Raw genomic sequence first — 24,951 nt, forward strand, 5'->3', positions numbered from 1 at the left:
TCTATGACTCTATAAAAGCAACATGAGGAAAAACGTTTACATAAAGTGTGGTTTTGGAATACACTCCCTCACTCAACTTGCAGTAGAAGATGCAAACTGGTGTTCGAAAGGAAATTGGATAAAATGTTTAAGACACAGCAGAGCAGGGAGAAGGTGGTAGGATAAACTGCATTTTTCTTGGAGAAAACCTGATGCAGACTCAATACACAGATTGACCTACTTGTGTGCTGCACCATTCTGTTCTGTTTGATCCAAACATGGGAACAGGAGATGCTAAGGACCCATCTTTTCTGTCCCTTGCTCCGTCCTCTGAAGCACTTTATCATTTCCAAATTATCTTTGTTTTTTTGCTAAGTTTTGTCATCATATCAAGAATGGTGGAGCTTAATGCCCAGGCTCTGAAAACTTACTAACTTTCACATGGGAGCAATTTACTTTGCAGCTTTCAAGTTATCCAGCCGTCCTACAAGTGCAGTGTGGAATAGGTGAATAGAATCCCAAGTTTTGCAACATGATACACTTCTGGACTCAAGACTCATCCTCATGCTATATTAATATGTTGTTCAAGTAACATTTAATCCTCATCATTTATTTACATCTTTAAACATGCTGATATATTTACTTGAAATACTTTGTTTTAATTATTTTGTTTGTACAATTAGGGAGATTGAAATTAACTGTTCTGTCTGAAGATAGACTGCAGATGAAATGGAAAGAGGTTGATGGAAACAGACAGGGGTATAAAGTACGAGTAAAACCATCTGCAGGTAAGGGGACTTCTATTTTTACTCTGGCGAAAAGTAAATTCGACATATGCATTTTTGTAGTTTTCAAATCTAAGTCTCCTGATAATGGTGACTGATGCTGGGGTATAGAAGCCTGGGTCCCAGCAGCACTTTAGCATCTCATGCAAGTTGTTCGTGTACAGTGAATACCCGTCAGATGTTTGAACATGGAGTGTCGAGGTAGATGTGGTCATTAATCATCTCAAATCTATCCTCATATTGATGAACAGTGGTCTTCATCTGTCTGTCCTATGCTCTTAGGTCATGGACTTCTGTTCATCTATGTGTATGGGTAGCATACTAAGAGGATTGCCATTGCCTTGTGTGGGGTGGGTGACTAGGGGACTGCCTGCCATCAGGCACATTAGAAGAATTTACAAGCTGATAATCAACGTTGTTGGCAAAGTTATGAATCTACTTTCTGCAGCCATCAAGTCCTGGTGTGGACTCAAACCTGGACTGCACTACAAGTCAAACACAAAAAAACCCAATGACTTTTGTATTCAGGTCAATGGAGAACAATCAGGATTGGAAATATTTGCTGATATTCTCCGTCCTACCTTAGGGATGCTAAGGCCAATTATAATATTCTTTCTGTTGCCCTGACAAGATCAATTAACAACAATAATCAGTAAGTGAACTGGTGAATGACCTTTCTGAGGTACATTTCATATTATTACAAGGAATCATGTAGGCACAATAAGATTATTAAAGTAAGATTGCATGGGATTCAGGATGAGCTTGTTGATTGGATACAAAATTTGCCAAACAACAGGAGACAGAGTGCTGGTGGAGGGTTATTTTCACATTGGAGGCCTGTGATCAGCGATGTTCCACAGGGCTCAGTGCTGGGTCCACTTTTGTTTGTCATTTATGTGAATGATTTAAAGAATATGGTTAGTACGTTTGCGGATGACACCAAATTGGTGGTATAGAGGACAATGAAGGAGGTTATCTAAGATTACAAAGAGATCTTGATCAGTTGGCTCAAAGGGCTGAGAAGAGGCAGATGGAGTTTAATTTGGATAATGTGAGATATTGCATTTTGATAAAACAAAATTTAATACAACTTAAAGTAGGGTAGTGTTGTAGAACTGAGAGACAGGGATTCAGATACATAATTCTTTGAAGTTTGCATCACATGTGGACAGGATGGTTAAGAGGGATTTAGCACACTGGCCTTCATTGCTCAGGTCTTTGAGTAAAGGATTTGTGATGTCCTGTTGAAGTTGTACAGGACATTGGTGAGGCCTCTTCTGTATTACTGTGCCTAGTTCCAATCACTTTGTTATATTAAGAATAGTATTAAGCTGGAGATGGTTCAGAAAAGATTTGCAAGGATGATCTGCGAACTGAGAGTTTGAGTTATAAGCAGAGGCTGGGGAGGCTGGGACATTTTTCACTGGAGATTAGGAGATTGAGGAGTGACTTCTGTAAAGGTTTATAAAATCACAAGGGGCATAGATAAGGTCAATGACAGGTGTCTTTTCTTTAGGGAAGGGAGATTTCAAGATTATGGGCATAATTTTAAGGTGAGAGGAGAAAGTTTTTAAAAAGACATGGGGTTTTCTTTACACCGAATGGTTTGTGTTTGGAATGAATTTCGAGGTAAAGTGGTGGGCACAGGTACAGTTGCAATATTTAAAAGATATTTGAATAATTACATGAATAAGAAATATTTTGAGGGATATGGGCCAGGAGCAGGCAGGTGGGACTGGTTTAATTTGGGATTATGGTCATCATGGACTGGTTGGACCGAAGTGTCTGTTTCCGTGCTGTATGGCTCTATGAAGCTGAGCAAACTAAGATCTTTCATCTTCTTTAGTTTCCTGCCCAAAGGCAGGTTGTACCTAACATCTCCAACATGGGTACTGCAAAAGCTTGCCTAGCTGGAACGAGGAGCTATATCTTGTGCTGTTGGCACCATCTGATCCACAATGGCTGTTCAGCCAACTGAACTAACCAGCCTTTCCAACCCCACCCCAATGAACCTTAGTTTGTATGACCACAGTCACTTTGTTATACGAGCATCATGTAGCCTGGAGGTATAGATAGAAATAGTAGTCTCCAATTTATATCTATCAGGAAGCTGACCATGTATCTCACCTGCTTTCATTAATATACACTTTTGTCAAATGTGGGAAATATTTGCAAGTTGTTACATAATCTGTTCATCTGCAGCATGATGCACTTTCCTTGAGCATCCAAGTCCTGGAGTGAGACTTGAACCCAGAACTTCTAGCTCCAAGGCAGGGGCACAACCACTGCACCACATAATTTCTGCAAGAGTTTTCATATCAAGTTGAAATACCTTAATATTTTCTAAGCTTTCACTTGTTCACAAGAATGGAAAAGTTTATTTGGCAATATTTCATTATCTAGTGAAAAGAAAGCTGAATCAGTGTAGGAATTCTCCTTTCGGCAGTTTAACATTAATTTTCACTGCATTAAACTGGGAGGGCATCTTCACTGACATGAATGAAAGAAACGAAACACACAAAACCGTGGAAGTTGTTTGCAGTTTAAAGCAGGTAGAAGGAGTGAGAGAAACCTAACCCAAGGGTGTGTCTGAATAAAATGAAAAAAAAAATGCAATGCAGGAAGTGTTTTTATTTGAAAGGATAAAAGACATTATTGTTTTGGTAGGAATCTTGCTGGCCATTCCTTCCCCTACTTGCCATCTTTCTCTGTTTTATTTTCAGTTACAAAATTTCTGACACACCTCAGTCTTTTGACTGTCCTCACAGTTTCTATGAAAAAAAGTCTTAACAATTTCACAACATCTTACTAAATATGTACATTTTCAATATAATGTTTCAATTTTCTGCTAACAATCTCTGAAAATTATGATGGGTAATTTCCCTGATAGGACGTTGGGACCAATTTGTGAATTGAACTTCTGAACAATTTTTTGTAGGATGAAGTGATGTGTAGTTTGTTGGATTTTAATCTATTTTAACCTAAGTGTTGCCATCTCTGCCTCCCCATTCTGTGTTCCTTGTTACTTCTTTGGAAGTAATCTGTGACTTTCAGAATCTTCTATACTGACATAAGTGAGCCGTGCCTTGCCTTCACCTTCTGGTTACTCACATTTTCTCCTTTGTCCATTGGCTTGCTGCAGCTGCCGCTGTTGCCTGCCCCAAGCAACTAACTGACCAACGGCTTGTAGCTGAGGCTCAAATCTTAAGATATCATGCTCCCCAAAGTTAAATTAGCAAATGCATTTAAATCACTCAACCTTGTCCTGGCCCAAAACCCACTCAGAGTTTCAGACACTTTGATGACTTGCTTCATCTCTGTAATTTTGTCTTTTACTGTTCACTTTTCCCCACCCACATCTCCCTTCCTGCCCCCATCACCAAGTTCCTGGCTCTGTCTCCGTACCTTCATTGATAGCTCTGTAAGTACCTCCCTACATATGAAAGAGTGATAACCTGGTACAGGGGAACCTCGATTATCTGAACGAGATGGGCAGGCACTATTTCATTTGGAAAATCGATTATTTGGTTAACCGATTAAATGCCTTTCCTCTGGGGCACGGAGTTTTTAAAGTCTGCTTCTCGTTCAGGAGACTGTTGCAGCACACAGCGCGTGAGATCCTGCCCCAACACTGCCCCAACCCCATCCAACACCGCCACCCGGCCTCCCAACACCACCCCCCCAACCCCATCCAACACCGCCACCCGGCCTCCCAACACCACCCCCCCAACCCCATCCAACACCGCCACCCGGCCTCCCAACACCACCCCCCCAACCCCATCCAACACCGCCACCCGGCCTCCCAACACCACCCCCCCCAACCTGGTCCAACACTGCCACCCGGTCCCCCAACACCAACCCCCCCAACCCCATCCAACACCGCCACCCGGCCCTCCAACACCACCCCCCCAACCCCGTCCAACACTGCCACCCGGCCTCCCAACACCACCGCCCCAACCCCATCCAACACTGCCACCCGGCCTCCCAACACCACCCCCCCAACCCCATCCAACACTGCCACCCGGCCTCCCAACACCACCCCCCCAACCCCGTCCAACACCGCCACCCGGCCTCCCAACACCACCCACCCCAACCTGGTCCAACACTGCCACCTGGCCCTCCAACACCACCCCCCCAACCCCGTCCAACACCGCCACCCGGCCTCCCAACACCACCCCCCCAACCCCATCCAACACTGCCACCTGGCCCTCCAACACCACCCACCCCAACCCTGGTCCAACACTACCACCCGGCCCCCCAACACCGCCCCCAACCCCATCCAACACCGCCACCCGGCCCCCCAACACCACCTCCTACCCCGTCCAACACAGCCTACCTGGCCCCCCAACACCGCCCCCCCCCCAACCGCGTCCAACACCGCCTCCCCCCCCAGCCCCGTCCAATACTGCCACCCGGCCCCCCCAACACCGCCTCCCAACCCCGTCCAACACCGCCACCCGGTCCCCCAACACCGCGTCCAACACTGCCACCCGGCCCCCCCAACACCACCTCCAACCCCATCCAACACCGCCACCTGGCTCCCCAACACTGCCCCCCCAAACCCGTCCAACACTGCCACCCGGCCCCCCAACACTGCTACCCGGCCCCCCAACACTGCACCTCCAACCCCGTCCAACACTGCTACCTGGCTCCCCAACACTGCCCTCCCAAACCCGTCCAACACTGCCACCCGGCCCTCCAACACTGCTACCCGGCCCCCCAACACTGCACCTCCAACCCCGTCCAACACTGCCACCTGGCCCCCCCAACACCGCACCCCCAAACCCGTCCAACACTGCCACCCGGACCCCCAACACCGCCTCCAACTCTGTCCAACACTGCCACCCGGCCCTCCAACACCGCCCCTCCAACACCGTCCAACACTGCCACCCGACCGCCAAACACCGCCCCCCCAACCCTGTCCAACACCGCAACCCGGCCCCCCGAACCCCGTCCAAACCCCGTCCAACACTGCAACCCGGACCCAAACACCGCCTCCAACCCCGTCTAACACTGCCACCCGGCCTCCCCAACACCGCCCCCCCCAACCCAGTCCAACACCGCCACCCGGCCCTCCAACACTGCCACCCCATCACCGTCCAACACCGCCACCCAGCCCTCCAGCACCGCCTCCAACCCCGTCCAACACCGCCGTCAACCCCGTCCAACACTGCCATCCGGCCCCCCAACATTGCCCCCAACCCCGTCCAACAGTGCCACCCGGCTCCCCCAGCACTGCCCCCCCCAAACGCGTCCAACACTGCCACCTGGCACCCCAACATCGCTCCCCCCCAACCCCGTCCAACACTGCCACCCGGCCCCCCAGCACCGCCTCCAACCCCGTCCAACACTGCCACCCGGACCCCCAACCCCGTCCAACACCGCCACCCGGACCCCCAACTCCGCCACCCAACCCGTCCAACGCCGCCACCCTGCCTACCAACACCACCCCGTCCAACAACGACACCCGGCCCCCCAACACTGCCCCCCGAACCCCGTCCAACACCGCCACCCGGCCCCCCAACACCGCCCCCCCAACCCCGTCCAACACCGCCACCCGGCCCCCAACCCCGTCCAACGCTGCCAACCGGCCGACCAACATTGCCCCGTCCAACACTGCCACCCGACCGCCAAACACCGCCCCCCCAACCCTGTCCAACACCGCAACCCGGCCCCCCGAACCCCGTCCAAACCCCGTCCAACACTGCCACCCGGCCCCCAAACACCGCCTCTAACCCAGTCTAACACTGTTACCCGGCCCCCCAACACCACCCCCCCAACCCCGTCCAACACTACCACCTGACCCCCCAACACTGCCCCCCCAACCCTGTCCAACACTGCAACCCGGCCCCCCCAACCCCATCCAACGCTGCCACCCGGCCCCCCAACACCGCCCCCCCAACACCGCCCCCCCCCCAACCCTGTCCAACACCGCCAGCCGGCCCCCAAACACCGCCCCCAACCCTGTCCAACACCGTAACCCGACCCCCCCAACCCCGTCCAACACTGCCACCCAGCCCCACAACACAACCTCCAACCCCGTCCAACACTGCCACCATGCCCCACCCAACACCGCCCCGCCAACCCCGTCCAACACTGCCACCTGGCCCCCCAACACCGCGCCCCCAACCCTGTCCAACTCTGCCACCCGGCCCCCCAAAACCACCTCCAACCCGGTCCAACACCGCCCCCAACCCTGTCCAACACTGCCACCCGGCTCCCCAACACTGCCCCCCCAACCCGTCCAACCGCCACCCGGCCCCCCAACACCGCCCCCCCCAACCCCGTTCAACACTGCCACCCGGACCCCCAACACCGCCACCCGGACCCCCAACACCGCCTCCAACCCCGTCCAACATTGCCACCATGCCCCACCCAACACACCGCCCCGCCAACCCCGTCCAACTCTGCCACCCGGCTCCCCAACACTGCCCCCCCAACCCGTCCAACCGCCACCCGGCGCCCCCAACACTGCCCCCCCTACCCTGTCCAACACCGCCACCCGGCCCACCAACACCGCCCCGCCCAACCCCGTCCAACATCGCCACCCTACACCCCAACACCGCCCCCCAACCCTGTCCAACGCTGCCACCCGGCCCCCAAACACTGCCCCACCAACCCCGTGCAACACCGCCACCTGGCCCCCCAACCCCGTCCAATGCCGCCACCTGGCCCACCAACACGCCCCGCCCAACCCCGTCCAACACTGCTACCCGGCCCCCCAACACCACACCCCCAACCCCGTCCAACACTGCCACCTGACCCCCCCAACACTGCCCCCCAACCATGTCCAACACTGCAACCCGGCCCCCCCAACCCTGAACAACACCGCCAGCCGGCCCCCCAACACCGCCTCCCAACCCTGTCCAACACCGCAGCCTGGCCCCTCCAACCCCATCCAACACTGCCACCAAGCCCCCCAACACCGCCTCCAACCCTGTCCAACACTGCCACCAAGCCCCCCCAACCCCTACCAACACTGCCACCTGGCCCCCCAACACCGCGTCCCCAACCCCGTCCAACACTGCCACCTGGCCCCCCAACACCGCCTCCAAACCCACCCAACACCACCCCCAACCCCGTCCAACACTGCCACCCGGCTTCCCCCATCACCGCCCCCCCCCCAACCCTGTCCAACACTGCCACCTGGAACCAACACCGCCCCCCCAACCCCGTCCAACACTGCCACCCGGCCCCCCAACACCGCCTCCCCGCAACCCCGTCCAACACTGCCACCCGACCCACCAACACTGCCCCCCAACCCTGTCCAACACCGCAACCCGGCCCCCCCAACACCGCTTCCCCAACCCAGTCCAACACCGCCACCCAGCCCCCGAACACTGCCCCTCCATCCCCGTCCAACACTGCCACATAGCCCCCCAATATCGCCCCCAACCACGTCCAACAGTGCCACCCGGCTCCCCCATCACTGCCCCCCCAACCCCGTCCAACACTGCCAACCGGCCCCCCAACACCGCCTCCAACCCCGTCCAACACTGCCACCCTGCCCCCAACACCGCCTCCCCAACCCCGTCCAATATTCCACATGGCCACCCAACACTGCCCCCCCAACCCGTCCAACACCGCCTCCCAGCCACCCAACACCTTCCCCACAATCCCATCGAACACCGTCACCTGGCCCCCCAACACCGCCCTCCAACCCCGTCCAACACTGCCACCCGGCCCCCCAACACCGCTCCTCAACCCTGTCCAACGCTGCCACCCAGCCCCCCAACACTGCCCCGCCCAACCCCGTCCAACACCGCCACCTGGCCCCCCAACCCCGTCCAATGCCGCCACCTGGCCCACCAACATCGCCCCGCCCAACACTGCTACCCGCCCCCCCAACACCACCCCCCCAACCCCGTCCAACACTGCCACCTGACCCCCCCAACATTGCCCCCCAACCATGTCTAACACTGCAACCCGGCCCCCCAACACCGCGCCCCCAACCCTGTCCAACACCGCCAGCCGACCCCCCAACACCGTCCCCCAACCCTGTCCACACCGCAGCCTGGCCCCTCCAACCCCATCCAACACTGCCACCAAGCCCCCCAACACTGCCACCAAGCCCCCCAACACCGCCTCCAACCCCGTCCAACACTGCCACCAAGCCCCCCCCAACCCCTACCAACACTGCCACCTGGCCCCCCAACACCGCGTCCCCAACCCCATCCAATACTGCCACCTGGCCCCCCAACACCGCCTCCAAACCCATCCAACACCCCCCCCAACCCCATCCAACACTGCCACCCGGCCCCCCAACATCGCCCCCAACCACGTCCAACAGTGCTACCCGGCTCCCCCATCACCGCCCCCCCCCAACCCCGTCCAACACTGCCACTCGGCCCCCCAACACCGCCTCCAACCCCATCCAATACTTCCACATGGCCACCCAACACTGCCCCCCCCACCCGTCCAACACTGCCTCCCAGCCACCCAACACCTTCCCCACAACCCCATCGAACACCGTCACCTGGCCCCCCAACACCGCCCCCAACTTAGTCCAACACTGCCACCTGGCCCCCCAACACCGCGCCCCCAACCCCGTCCAACACTGCCATCCGGCCCCCCAACACCGCCCCCAACCCTGTCCAACACTGCCACCCGGCCCCCCAACACTGCCCCCCCAACCTCCGTCCAACACTGCCACCTGGACCCCCAACACCGCCTCCAACCCTGTCCAACACCGCCACCCGGCCCCCCAACACCGCCACCCGGCCCCCCAACACCGCCACCCGGCCCCCCAACACCGCCACCCGGCCCCCCAACACTGCCCCCCCACCCCGTCCAACACCGCCACCCGGCCCACCAACACCACCCCTCCCAACCCCGTCCAAAACTGCCACCCGGCCCCCCAACACTGCCCCCCAACCCCGTCCAACGCCGCCACCCGGCCCCCCAACACTGCCCCCACAACCCCGTCCAGCACCGCCCCACAGCCCCCCAACCCCGTCCAACGTCGCCACCCGGCCTACCAACATCGCCCCGTGCAACACTGCTACCCGGCCAACCAACACCACCTCCCCAACCCGTCCTACACTGCCACCTGACCCCCCAACACTGCCCCCACCCCCCAACTGTTTCCAACACTGCAACCCGGCCCCCCCAACCCTGTCCAACACTGCCACCCGGCCCCCCAACACCGCCCCCCCAACCCTGTCCAACACCGCCACCCGGCCCCCCAAAACCGCCCCCCAACCCTGTCCAACACCGGAACCTTGCCCCTCCAACCCCATCCAACACTGCCACCAAGCCCCCCAACACCGTCTCCAACCCCGTCCAACACTGCCACCATGCCCCCACAACACCGCCCCCTCAACCCCGTCCAACACCGCCACCTGGCCCCCCAACACCGCGCCCCCAACCCCTTCCAACACTGCCACCCGGTCCCCCAACACTGCCTCCAACCCCGTCCAACACCGCCCCCAACCCCATCCAACACTGCCACCCGGCTCCCCCATCACCGCCCCCTCAACCCCGTCCAACACCGCCACCTGGCCCCCCAACACCGCGCCCCCAACCCCTTCCAACACTGCCACCCGGTCCCCCAACACTGCCTCCAACCCCGTCCAACACCGCCCCCAACCCCATCCAACACTGCCACCCGGCTCCCCCATCACCGCCCCCCCAACCCCGTCCAACACTGCCACCCGGACCCACCCCCCCCCCTCAACCCCGTCCAACACCGCCACCTGGCCCCCCAACACCGCGCCCCCAACCCCTTCCAACACTGCCACCCGGTCCCCCAACACTGCCTCCAACCCCGTCCAACACCGCCCCCAACCCCATCCAACACTGCCACCCGGCTCCCCCATCACCGCCCCCTCAACCCCGTCCAACACCGCCACCTGGCCCCCCAACACCGCGCCCCCAACCCCTTCCAACACTGCCACCCGGTCCCCCAACACTGCCTCCAACCCCGTCCAACACCGCCCCCAACCCCATCCAACACTGCCACCCGGCTCCCCCATCACCGCCCCCCCAACCCCGTCCAACACTGCCACCCGGACCCAACACCGCCCCCCCCAACCCCGTCCAACACTGCCATCCGGCCCCCCAACACCGCCTCCCCCAACCCCGTCCAACACTGCCACCCGGCCCCGCAAACTGACCCCCAACCCTGTCCAACACTGCAACCCGGCCCCCCAACCCCGTCCAACACTGCCAACCGGCCCCCCAACACCGCCTCCAACACCGCCACCCGGACCCCCCCCAACACCGCCCCCCTCAACCCAGTCCAACACCGCCACCCGGCCCCCCAACACTGCCCCCCCAACCCCATCCAACACGGCCACCCGGCCCCCCAATACCGCCTCCAACCCCGTCCAACACCGGCCCCAACCCCGTCCAACACTGCCACCCGGCCCCCCAACATCGCCCCCAACCACGTCCAACAGTGCCACCCGGCTCCCCCATCACCGCCCCCCCCAACCCCGTCCAACACTGCCACCCTGCCCCCAACCCCATCCAACACCATCACCCAGTCCCCCAACACTGCCTCCCCAACCCCATCCAACACTGCCACCTGGCCCCCCAAAACCGCCCTCAAACCTCGTCCAATACTGCCACCTGGCCCCCCACAACATAGCCCCCAATGCCGTCCAACACTGCCACCCGGCTACCCCATCACCTACCCCCAACCCCGTCCAACACTGCCACCCAACCCCCCAACACCGCCTCCAACCCCGTCCAACACTGCCACCCGGCCCTCCAACACTGCCCCCCAACCCCGTCCACACCGCCACCCGGCCCCCCAACACAGCCCCCCCAACCCCGTCCAACACTGCCACCCAGCTCCCCAACATCGCCCCACTAACCCCATCCAACCCCGCCCAACACTGCCACCCGGCTCCCCCAACACCGCCCCCCAACCCCACCCAACACTGCCACCCGGCACCCCAACACCGCCCCCCCAACCCTGTCCAACACTGCCACCTGGCCCCCCAACAACGCCCCCCCAACCCTGTCCAACACCACCACCCGGCCCCCCAACCCCGTCCACCACCGCCACCCGGCCCCCAACAAGCCCCCCCAACCCCGTCCAAAACTGCCAACTGGCCCCCCAACACTGCCCCCCAACCTCGACCAACACTGCCACCCGGCCCCCCAACACCGCCCCACCTCCCTGTCCAACACTGCCACCCGGCCCCTCCCAGCCCCGTCCAACACTGCCACCCGGCCCCCCCAACACCACCTCCAACCCCATCCAACACTGCCATCTGGCTCCCCAACCCAGTCCAACTCTGCCACCTGGCCCCCCAACACTGCCTCCAACCCTGTCCTACACTGCCACCTGGCCCCCCAACACTGCCTCCCCAACCCTGTCCAGCACTTCCACCCGGCCCCCCAACACCGCCTCCAACCCCGTCCAACACTGCCACCTGGCCCCCAACCCCGTCCAACACTGCCCCCAACCCTGTCCAACACTGCCACCCAGCCACCCAACACTGTCCCCAACCCTGTCCAACACTGCCATCCGGCCCCCCACACCACCTCCAACCCTGTCCAACACTGCCATCTGGCCCCCCCAAGCCCGTCCAACTCTGACACCTGGCCCCCCAACACTGCCTCCAACCCTGTCCTACACTGCCACCTGGCCCCCCAACACTGCCTCCCAAGCCCTGTCCAACACTGCCACCCGGTCCCCTAACACTGCCCCCGCAACCCCGTCCAACACAGCCACCTGGCCCCCCAACACCGGCCCCCACAACCACGTCCAACACTGCCACCTGGCCCCCCAACCCTGTCCAACACTGCCACCCGGCCCCCCCAACACCACCCCCCCAACCCTGTCCAACACAGCCTCCCAGCGCCCCAACACCGCGCCCCCAATCCCGTCCAACACTGTCCCCTGCCCGCTCCCCAACCCCATCCAACACTGCTTCCCCCCCCCCCCCGCATGTCCCCGCCCCCTCTCCAGGGTAGCTGGACTGTACACCAACAACAAGACTGCTTCTGCAGCAGCCTTTTACGGGGTAAGTCTCCAAATAGCACACAAACACACAGCCACACACACAACGTTTAACTGCAACTTTTTGGCAGGTTCCACGTTTGCCCTGTACACAACAATGTTGGTGAGATTATCTGGAGAAGTGGTGTTTAGGGTACACTCCTCTGTAGAACTCCAGGGAAAGTGTGTTGAGAGAGCGAGGGCAGGAGGTCAATCATTTGGAGACGGTGCCTGTTTAATCACTGTAAACAAAAGACGCGATCACTGTTGGAAACACGTCTTTGATATAATGTTTCTATTGGGACCTTGAGATCTCCTTCGGATAATCCGATTTTCAGGTAATTTGTATTCGGATAATTGAGGTTCCTCTGTAGTAAGCATTGACAATGGTAAGTATAGCACCAGCATACTGTTCATTACCTTCAGTGACAGGGTCGAGCCCATTGAAACTAAAGTATGAACTTCATTAGGAGGGATGGGGTTTAATATTTGTTGTCTTTAGCTTCCTTTTCAGAGCTTCCTTTAGCTTCCTTATGATCAATAGTTAGATGTTCCTCTAGTTTTGTAGTCAAAAAGAATATTTCCATCCAACAATGCTTGAATTTAAGCTGAATATTAAAAAGATGGCCCGACACTAGAGGTTTTTTTTGTGTTATCATAATATCAGCTTATTCATTTAGCATCAGCTTTAACTTCCTTCAGAGTACCAATCTGCTAGTTACAGACAGATACAGTATTAGAAATTCTACTACTGATTTGCAGTTATATAATCTCACAATCTTTAACTTTATTATTGATTTGGGCTTCTCATCCATAATTCTGCTGCTTCCTGGTTACCCTTCAGCCCTGTGTTCACTGATCTTCAATAGTAACTGATCTACCAATACAGATGTTCATCTCACACATTTAATTCCCACTCTATGCAATGAAAGAACAAATAACACAATTTAATGGATCAATCCAAATTTCTCACAATTCATATTAATCTCTGTTTTCAAAGTAGTTCCAATCTCTTTTTTTCTTATCTGTCTCTCCTCATCTCTGTAACCTCCTCCAACTTGTATTTCTTCCACTTAAAATGCCCTATCATTGATTGCTATCCCTTTAGCCAAGGTATCAGACCATGGAAGTTGCTTCCTATCATTCTCCATCTTAAAGATGCTCCAGCCAAATCTTTGGCCTCAGTTTTAATGCTTCCTGCTTAGGTTCAGTGTCAGTTTGCATCTGATTATACTCCTGTGGAATGCCTTGGACATTTTAAAAGTGCTGTATAAATTCAATTCACTAGTGTTTATAAATCGTTAATGAAAATAATGAGATTGCACTTACTGAGATATAAACTGGTAAATGTAGATTTTTTGAGAATTTACAGTTTTGCTGTCTGACTAACAACTGGCTTCAGCAATTTAACTGCAAGAAACTGTCATGTGGACATAGCAATTCTTGATCAAAGTAATTGAACGGTTCAACATCAAAGTGTCTTTGAAATTGTAATGAAATTAATTGCTGTGATCAAAGAATTTTCTCAATCAGTTTTATTTTATGCACAAAAAACCCATGAGAATTGACGCCTAGTATTCCCTGATTTTGTTAGCAAATTAATCATTGAGAAAAACAGACATTTTCTTGCTTTTCATTAAAAGAGGAATTTCATCCCATAAATATGTTCCTGAACATTTTAGTTTATAAAGCTGAAGTAGCTGTTCCATTTTTTAAACATGAAGTCAGTTACAAGTTGTATTCCTGTGTATGTGAGGAGCTGCAGCGTGCAAAAAGAAGCAAACCTGATTTGAATACCTTTCATATCAAGTATGTTCTCTGGCTGCTTGCCAAAATAGTACTACATGTCTGTACAGATTAGTTACTATAGAAAAGTGATGGAAGAGTGCCAAAAACATTTTTAAAGTGCTTTGGCTGATTGGTAAAATGGTCAAACTTTGGTTTATTCCCTCAAGGGTTCATCTGATAGAATATCTCTACATACACTTCAACCTGCATATTTCCAAGCCATTATAAACCACTTGTTGTATGCAGTATTGTTATGCTCACATACACCAATATTTACTTATTAAGTCTTCAAAAGTAGCAGTTACTATTCCAGATATGGCAGTTTGCAGTAATGAACAATATCTGCCAGTAGTGGAGTCTCACAAAATAATGGCTTATTCTCTGCTTATTTTGAATCAGTTCTTTGCCGTCTATCCCATTGGCAGCTGATAACTCGGCATGGGTGCTAATTTCTCCACACTTGCATGATACTGACTTGCTGCTTTAATCCTGCAGCTTTCCAATTCATTGTTTTTCCAAACATTACTATGAAGTACCAGCTAATCAAAACTTCAACAGTGAAAGATATATACATGTAAAGTATGTTAATCTCAATTGATCTTTCAAATTTTGCCCTCACAGCTGATGAATAAATCATTAATGTTCCAGAATTTTTCAAATATTATCCATGACAAATTTATATTGTTGATTAAATTTGCTGTCTTGTTGTAAAAAGATAGTAAAGATGATATTTCATGCTACCATAGTTTATGCTTTTAAAGAGGCAGAAGCTGGGAAGATGCTCTAGAATGCTATTATACCAAAATAAGGAGCCTTGATTTCATTTTAGTGATGGCAAATGCCTCACTCAGTAACCATGATAATACTTTTGCACATTTTGCCTTGTTTATTTAACAGGTACCTTAGACCGGGAAATAATCTTGAAGACAAATATAGCAAAAGCAACAGTTGTTGGCCTTTCTCCCACTCAAGAGTACACACTGCAAATATTACTATTAAATGGAACACGGGAACATCACTATGCCAAAAGGAAATTCATTTGTAAGAATGTACTTTGCAATCTCCTATTGTGTTCTATCACTTTTCTATAGTCTGGTCAGTAGAAATATTGAAACTTTGTACACAAGAGTAAAATGAGTGTAAATATATTCTTTCTTGAAGAACTAACAGTTCTTTTTTACTTATTTATGAGATGTGGGCATCCTAATTGCCCTCCAGAAGTTGGAAGTAAGCTGCCTTTTTGAAACACTGCAATCCATTTAGTCGAGGTAGACCCACAACGGTGAAGGAGGGAGTTCCAGGATTTTGACCCAGTGACACTAAAGGAACAGAAATATGTTTCCAAGTCAGGATGCTGAGTGCCTTGAAGGGGAACTTGTTGGTGGTGTTCGCATGTATCTGCTACCCTTATCCATCCAGATAGTAGTGGTCATGGGTTTGGAAGGTGCTCCCCAAGGAGCCCTGGTGAATTTCTACAGAACATCTTGTAGATGATACACATTGCTGCGACTGAGCATTGATGGTGGAGAGAGTGAATGTTTGTGGATGTGGTGCCAATCAAGTGGGCTGTTTTGACCTGGATGGTGTCACACTTCTTGAGTGTTGTTGGAGCTGCACTCACCCAGCAGCTCCAACATTCCTGACTTGTGCCTTTCTAAATGATGGGCAGTCTTTGAGGAGTTAGGAGGTGAATTATTCGCTGCAGGATTGCTAGCATCTTACTTACTTTTGTAGCCACAGCATTTGTATGACTAATACAGAATAGTTTCTGGACAATGGTAACTCCCCAGGATGTTGATAGACTTTTCTCAACCAGTATTCTTTTATAGTGTAGGATTGAGCAATGGTAATTCCATTGAATACCAAGTGACAGTTGATAAGATTCTCTCTTATCGAAGATAGCATAAAGGTCACACCCTATAGATTTTCTTTAGTTTGGATTGTGGATCAAAACCAGTTGTGGAGGCTAGGAGTCATCAAAATGACAACAACTCTCTAATTCGCCACTGGGAAGGTGAACAGAGTGCATGAAAAATACAGGGCATTATCCTTCAGACTGCAACAGAGAAAGAGTCTCTCACTTTCTTTCTCTCTGGTGAAATAAATCTTGAAAGGTAGCTAGCTTTTCTCCCCAGTCAGTTGTTCTAAGCTGTTGCCTTTTACCAGTGACTGAATGACTGAACAATTAATGTGCTACTTTCTCTGTGTCTGTAGTAAAACTCTGAAGGACCTTATTAAAGAATAAGAAACTCCGAGATCAGAAGGACCTGGGAAGCAAAAGGCTACCTCATTGAATCTTATAGATTGGTGCCATTGAACCATGTTTCATTGTATCTTTTCCTTTTATACCGAACAGTCATGTTTGTTTGTTTGTTTGTTTGTCTGTATGGGTAAATAGGGATTTAAGAAGGAGTTTAGAGATTCAGGTCACAGAGTTATATGTTCATAATTCATAATATTGCTTGGTTTTGATCACAATTGATTTCTTTTTAATAAATATTAGTTTCCCGTTAAATCCAAAAACCTGGTCAGAGTTTTCTGTTAACCTGAGATCACCAGATATGAAAATTCAGGACTTTGAGTAATTTGATTAAATATTTAACTCGTATGATTGTCCTGGGAGTTGTAAGGCTCCAATAGCAGTGCACTTCCCAAGTTTTTTTAATTGACTTCTTGTGGGAAGTGAGCATTGTGGCTGGCCAACATTTATGGCCTGTCCCTAGTGGCCCTTGAGAAGATGGTAGTTAGCTGCTTTCTTGAACTATTGCAGTCCATCTGCTGTGAGTTGACCCATAATGCCATTAGGGAGGGAATTCCAGGATTTCAACCCAGTGACAGTGATTGAACAACAATAGATTTCCAAGTCAGGATGGTGACTGACTTGGAGGGGTATTGAAGGTGGTAGTATTCCCATTTATCTGCTGCCATTGTACTTCAAGATGGAAGTGGTTATGAGTTTGGAAGATGCTGTCTGAGAATTTTTGGTGAATTTCTGCAGTGAATCTTGTAGATAGTATACACTGCTGCTACTGAGGGTTGATGGTGGAGGAAGTGGATACTTGTGGATGTAGTGCCAGTCAAGCTGGCTGCTTCATCCTGGATGGTGTCAAAATTCTTGAGTGTTCTTGGAGCTGCACTGATTCAGGCGAGTGGGGAGTATTCCATCACACTCCTGACTTGTGCCTTGTAGATGGTAGATGGGCTTTGAGGAGTGTTCCTAGTCACTGACCTGCTCTTGACGACACTGTGTTTATGTGGTAACTCCAGTTGAGTTTCTTGTCAATGGTAATGCCCATGATGTTGATGGTGGGGGTGCGGGGTGGGGGGGGCGTTCAGTGATGGTGACATCATTGAATGTCAAAGGACAGTGGTTAGGTTGTCTCTTATTGGTGATGGCTATAGCTTGGCGTTGGTATGGCATAAATGTTACTTGTCCAAGCCCAAGCCTGGATATTGTTCATATCTTGTTGTATTTGAATATGGACTGCTTCAGTATCGAAGAGTGCCATACATTGTACAATCGTCAGCAAACATCCCCACTTCTGACTTTATGATGGAGGAAAGGCTATTGGTGAAGCAACTGAAGATGGTTGGGTTTAGGACACTACCCTGATGAACTCTTACAGAGATGTCCTGGAGCTGAGATGACTGACCTCCAACAATCGCAACCATCTTCCTATGTGCCAGGTTATGACTCCAACCAATGGAGAATGTGCCACCTAATACCCATTGATTCCAGTTTGGTAGGGCTCTTGATGCCACACCCAGTTGAATGCAGCCTTTGTGTCAAGGGCTCTCTCACCTCATCTCTGGAATTCAGCTCTTTGACCATGTTTGCACCAAGGCAAAATGAGGTCAGAAACCGAGTGGGCCTGGTGGAGCCTAAGTTGGGTGTCAATCAATAGATTATTGCTGATCAGGTGCTGCTTGATAGCACTATTGATGACATCTTCCATCAGAGTAGACTGATGTGGCAGTAATTGGCTCATTGGTTTTGTCCTGCTTTTTGTGTACAGAACACACTTGGGCAATTTTCTCCATTGTCTGGTAAATGCCAGTGTTGTAACTGTACTGGAAGAGCTTGGCTAGGGGATTGGCAAGTTAGGGAACACAATTCTTTAGTACTGTTGCTGGAATGTTGCCAGGACTCGTAGATTTTGCAGTCTCCAACCATTCCTTGATATCACCTGGACTGAATCGAATTGACTAATGCTGCAGACCACTGAAGGAGGCCGAGATGGATCATCCACTCAACGGAGGCAATAAAGATTTGTAGATGTTATTATTATGTGGTACAGGGTTAAAAGAAACACCTGGTTTGGTGCTACAAGTAAGAAATGGTACTGGGAACTGCTTGAGACAACCTCCAGGTGGCAGAGTTGTCTTTGGCACATTTAAATGAAATTTCAGAAGCCAAGTTCATTTAACTGACAAGTAATTTATGGGTGGAATATCCTGCCAAAGCTAAGAAGGTCGAAATAATTAAAGGTTTACTGGAAATAGGCAAGAAATCAGGCCCCAGGCAATGAGACATGAGAATCTAGGTAAAAACAATGACTGCAGATGCTGGAAACCAGATTCTGGATTAGTGGTGCTGGAAGAGCACAGCAGTTCAGGCAGCATCCGAGGAGCAGGAAAATCGACGTTTCGGGCAAAAGCCCTTCATCAGGAATACAGGCAGAGAGCCTGAAGGGTGGAGAGATAAGTGAGAGGAGGGTGGTGGTGGGGAGAAAGTAGCATAGAGTACAATAGGTGAGAGGGGGAGGGGATGAAGGTGATAGGTCGGGGGGGAGAGTGGAGTGGATAGGTGGAAAAGAAGATAGGCAGGTAGTTCTTGTAGAGAGAGGAGTTTCCACATTTCCCCTTCCCCACCTCACCCCAGTTCCAAACTTCCAGCTCAGCACTGTCCCCATGATTTGTCCTACCTGCCTATCTTCTTTTCCACCTATCCACTCCACCCTCTCCTCCCTGACCTATCACCTTCATCTCCTCCCCCACTCACCTATTGTACTCTATGCTACTTTCTCCCCACCCCCACCCTCCTCTAGCTTATCTGTCCACCCTTCAGGCTCTCTGCCTGTATTCCTGATGAAGGGCTTTTGCCCGAAACGTGATTTTACTGCTCCTCGGATGCTGCCTGAACTGCGGTGCTCTTCCAGCACCACTAATCCAGACATGAGAATCTGTCAATATTGAATTACAGTTGAAGCAGTTTGAGCATGAGAAGTGAATGAAGTTAGAGCTGGCAGACGAAGACAAACAAAAAGCAGGAAAAAAATAAGGAAAAGGAGATGGAAATGAAAAGAATGAAAATGGGATATTAAATTTCATATTGCCACAGGAAATAGAAGAGGAAGGGACAATTCACAAATATAAGCTTTAAACAAGCAATATAATTTTATAAACTCCTGTTACACATACATAGACAAACAAATAGGGAACTTAGGTTATTGATCGAGACTGAAAAACTGGATAGTTAGTTCAGTGATCTTCATTTCCTGATTCTGATGTTGAGATGATCTTAGATTAGAAAGCCAAGCCTTTGGTGTTCAGCTGTCTTTCTCTGGAAAATTCCACTGGTTTTTAAGTACAGACTGATTCACTTGGGAAGCATCTCTGATTTAACAATTCAAAGGTTACAGCTCACGGGAACAGTGCAGAAAAGGTAACTGGTTTTCTTCAAGACTAAACAGCAGAGAACAGGCAGCTTCTGCTCAGAAGAAAGTAGCACACCCTTCCATGTCTTTCTCTGTCTGTGTATCTCTGTAACTTGCTTCCAATTCCATCCTGTTCAGTTAGCTGAGAAGCAATGAGCTTCACTTTTAAGCAAGTCCTTAGCTCCTGATTGTCTGCAATTGCCAGAGCCCATAGCCACAAAACAGAGTTCACATAGGTATCAAATTTCTTGTTGTGAAATTATGCAGCCATCCTGGTAAATCCTTGTGTTTTGTAAAGTAATGGTTCTTTATCCGTGCAGGCCACAGTTTTTAAAGACACAGAAATAAAAGACATGATTCTTATAAATTATAGTCCTTAAAATATCAGTAGAATATTACCACCTTCTCAAAGGCAATAAGGAGTGGACAGTAAATGCTGACCCTACCAGTATTGTTTAAATTGCATTGTAAGAACATAATGGTACTATGACACCCCAAGGACTGCAGTGATTCAATAAGACAGCTCACACTCACCTTGTGCAAGGCAAGTAGTGATGCTGGCCTTGCCAACACTATCCATATACAATGAACAAATAATAAAACACTCTTTGTTTTACATTTTGATATTTAAAATACTCAATTTTTCTGTAACTTGGGTTAGCACTTAACATTGTTTATTTGGTCATTTTATTTTAATGTGATGCATATTATGGTTTTCATTTCAGTAAATGTTCTGAAACAACAACATTTAGAAAAAGTTCTCAAACGTAAACAAGACAAAAAGAAGATTATAGGTAAAGCAGGAGAGAATGGGACTCAATTGGACTTTAGTTTCTCTGAAAGCAATTCAACAGGGTTGCATCAAATAGAAACATTGCATGGACTACAATCAAAAAAAGGTAAGGTGACAAAATATCCTCTGTGTGTAACAAAAATGTAATAGAAATGTAGTTAAAATAAACAAGTATGTTTATAACTTTATCATTCTGCTCTGCCACCACCCCAAAGAGGGGTACATTTTTAACTCAGGGAAATAGGGTAAATTAAGTTCTGAAAAGCATTCTGATTTATTGACTGCCCCATTCCAATGAGTATCCATTCCCTATCAATTTGGTTGAGTCCTTTGAATTGGTCTTGCTGTTAGTATACTGATTGGAATCCTGTGACTTACACAGAAATTAAGATAATATTGAAATACTGTAGGGTTCTAGTTTGTGATCAGTAATTACTGATTTTTCAAATCACCCCCAGATCCCTGGTTCTGACACTGGACTTACCTAGAAATGAGAAATTCAGGGGAAAAAAAAAATCTTACATTTATTTAATTAGATAATTATATACAGTATCAAATTAAACAGGGATTAAGACACTATTAGAAGCTAAACAGCAGTTTTAACACTTTACTCAGACTTCATACCCTTGGGGTTTCCTGTCCTGTCACCATTCACCATTCCCTCCTTGCTAGCTAGGTTGGATGCTTTGGGGTCTGGGAATTTAAGCTCACCACTGGGGTAAATGTAATTTTGAAATATAGCTGGCCATTCCCACTTGCCATACCCGGTGTTTCGATGAAGACGTCGGACTGTGTAGGCTATCAGGCTGAGTCCGCTGATGCGGTAGGATGTGTTCTGGATTTATTGGGTGAGTGCTTGATTTTCCTTTCTTTCTGCTGGTTTTACAAGCTAGTTTTCTGAGGCCTTGTGGTATCAGTTGGGTTAGTGGTTTTTGGAGCTTGTCAATTCTCAGGTCTGCTGGCCATTGTCGGTTGCTGTTGATTCCCCTTGTATGGAACAGGTCTGTGTCGGTAGGTTTCGGGATTGCCATCAGGATCCCCCTTCTAGAGATAGCTGTGCAGATAGTTCTTTGGGAGACAACTTTCTCAGGTGAGATTAGGGCCTGCAATTATATTAATATCTTGCTGTGAAATTATGCAGCCATCCTGGTAACTCCTTATGTTTTGTAAAGTAATGGTTCTTTTTCCTCGCAGGCCACAGTTTTTAAAGACAAAAATAAAAGACATGATTGTTACAAACTACAGTCCTTAAAAATTCATCAGAATATTACCACCTTCTCGAAGGCAATTTGGGATGGACAATATAGAATTATACTAATTGCACGTCCCTTATCTTTGCATCAAATTTGCACTTGCCATTGTATAACTGGTGTTCCCTTTGAGGAGAGTTGGCTTCCTGACAGTTAAGAGTATGTGTGAATGTATTTTGATTGAAGTTGAATGTGTAATATCTCTGTGAATGAATATTGATTGAAGTTGAACATCTCGTATCTGTCGAAGCCCCATTTAGTCTGTGTTGGGTAGCCTGAATTGTAAAGAGGTCACTTTCAGCCTGGAGTGCTATGTCTGGTTGATTTTTCTCTTAGATCCAAGGTGTGAATTGGATTTTCAGGCTGAACAAAAGTTCCAAGCAGCCACCTCTGTTACTGTTTATTTTTCCCAGAGTGTAGCCCAGCTGCCATTTTACTTTTAAAAGTTTTTTGAAAACTCCAGGATTTTGGTCCAGCGTTTTAGATGGTAGGGAATTTTGCTTAATCCTACAATACCAATGGACAGCTTGTACTACATGCACTCCATAATGAGTAGTTAGCAGTGAGCACTCTACCTGGTGGTTTGTGAAGGAAGCTCTGCAGTCCCTGCTTAAAAAAATGGTTTTGATAATGTAAAGCATTTCTGTGATCAGATAGGGTATAAGTAATCCATCTGATCCCACAGACTCACTGGGACCCAGTTACCCTCCCCTCTCCACCTCTGTCAGTTTCCTCAACTCTAGTTATGTAAATGACATGGGTCTTCCACTGAAGAAATTGGATAATCAACACTATCATCCTGAATATTACTTGTCTAACGTCTGCCCAGGGTTAAACATGACTCCGGGAAATCTTTGCTTGTGATTTTGCCTCAAATATATTCCTATTTTTGGATTGGAGAAAAATATGTAGAATAAATCGCAGTCTTGGTTTCTTTTAAATGATTGCAGTGAAAGGTCCAGAACAGAAAAAATCATCTGATAAGACGATGGAGAATAAAATGAAAGGGAGATTGAGCATCACTGCAAATGAAAGTGGAAGAATATCGCAGGTGAAAAATACGACACAAACTTTGCCTAAAAATAAAAGAAAAATGGTCCAAGACAAACGAAAGGAAGAACCGGTGTTTGAAGAATTTCCTGCCAAGGGTGAGGAATTCCTGTAACATTTACTAATGCTGAAATACATCACATCATTATAGCAATGAGGTCTCATATGATATGTGAGATAGATTTTACACATCCATACTGGTGTGCTTGAAGTTGTACTGCACATAACATTCAGCAGGTCATTCAACAATCCTGCCACCTATTTGCCCATTCTATCTGAAATGTTGGGGGAAGTGTGAGCGGCACGGTGGCACAGTGGTTAGCACTGCTGCCTCACAGCGCCAGAGACCTGGGTTCAATTCCCACCTCGGGCGACTCTCTGTGTGGAGTTTGCACGTTCTCCCTGTGTCTGCTCCGGTTTCCTCCCACAATCCAAAAATGTGCAGGTTAGGTGAATTGGCCATGCTAAATTGCCCGCAGTGTTAGGTGAAGGGGTAAATGTAAGGGAATGGGTCTAGATGGGTTGCGCTTCGGTGGGTCAGTGTGGACTTGTTGGGCCGAAGGGCCTGTTTCCACAGTGTAAGTAATCTAATCTACACGTGGTCTTGGGGCCTGAGGCCCTTAAATGACCAGTTGAAGGCTATTTAAGGGCCTCTTCCTGACTCTGCCAGTTTTTTTTAGATTACTTACAGTGTGGAAACAGGCCCTTTGGCCCAAAAAGTCCACACCGACCCTCCGAAGAGCAACCACCCAGACTCATTCCCCTACATTTACCCCTTCACCTAACTCTATGGGTGACTTAGCATGGCCAATTCACCTAATCTGTACATGTTTGGACTGTGGGAGGAAACCGGAGCACCCGGAGGAAACCCACGCAGACACGGGGAGAATGTGCAAACTCCACATGGTGGGAGTAGACCCATGCCATGCAGGAAGCATTAGTTCTGGAAACTGGTGCTGGGCAAAAGTCATTGGCTGAGTTTCGATATCTGTACCTCTACACAGCTGCAGATGTGAACCCTGCAGACCCCAACCTCCATGTATGTTGATGTGCTTTTGATACAGCTTTCCAAATATACCTTCAATTTATCATTATGAAGCTGAGAACATTTTGAGAAACACATTGCTCAGACAAAATAAAGTTCCAAGCTTTTTCTGTTTTGTAATTTAAATATATGTTATTTCATTGAGTTGAATTTTCTGATTCATCACAGCTAATCACACATAGCATTATGAATTGAGTGAATGGGACTTTGGGCACAGAAACAATATGCCTCTATGGTCTTCTGTCTATTCATGTTACATAATGTATGTTACATAATAATGTATAAAGTTTATCAGCAAGGAGAATTCTAAACTATAAAATTATCTTCTACATTTTTTTATGTACAGGTTGATATTTTTACGCTCTAAAGGAAGTGGATATGGTGTTTACTGTATCATTTCATGCTTCTGGTTTCATCCTGTCTCGGGCTATTTTCCCAAAACCCATGATGGCTCTCCCCTAATGGAATGGCAGTGTGCGATGGCTGCTCCCCTCCAAGTGACAGTTTGTCAGTTCGATTGTATGAAAGCCTAAATGGGACTTATAGTTTGAGTTGCCAGAAGCAGTTTTGGAACAGGACATCTGACTGGGTGGCAGACTGAGTAGGTCAATGGCCAGTCAGGCTATCGGCCATCTCTGTCAGTCTGGTTTC

General features: G+C 49.9%; 1 protein-coding gene across 4 annotated transcripts in view; it reads left to right on the forward strand.

Moving 5' to 3' along the window:
- Window positions 1–24,951, forward strand: part of LOC122560121 (collagen alpha-1(XIV) chain-like) — a 188,439-nt gene that overhangs the window by 29,566 nt on the left and 133,922 nt on the right. For all 4 annotated transcript variants that reach the window (XM_043710374.2, XM_043710377.2, XM_043710375.2 and 1 more), the window contains exons 3-6: window positions 663–767; window positions 15,403–15,546; window positions 20,888–21,061; window positions 23,156–23,353. In XM_043710374.2, coding sequence (XP_043566309.2) covers window positions 663–767; window positions 15,403–15,546; window positions 20,888–21,061; window positions 23,156–23,353 — 621 coding nt within the window. The remainder of the gene's footprint in view (window positions 1–662; window positions 768–15,402; window positions 15,547–20,887; window positions 21,062–23,155; window positions 23,354–24,951) is intronic.

Source organism: Chiloscyllium plagiosum, unplaced genomic scaffold (assembly GCF_037043375.1).
Source record: "Chiloscyllium plagiosum isolate Xiang-an unplaced genomic scaffold, Cpla_swu_hap1 HiC_scaffold_15, whole genome shotgun sequence".
Lineage (NCBI taxonomy): Eukaryota > Metazoa > Chordata > Chondrichthyes > Orectolobiformes > Hemiscylliidae > Chiloscyllium > Chiloscyllium plagiosum.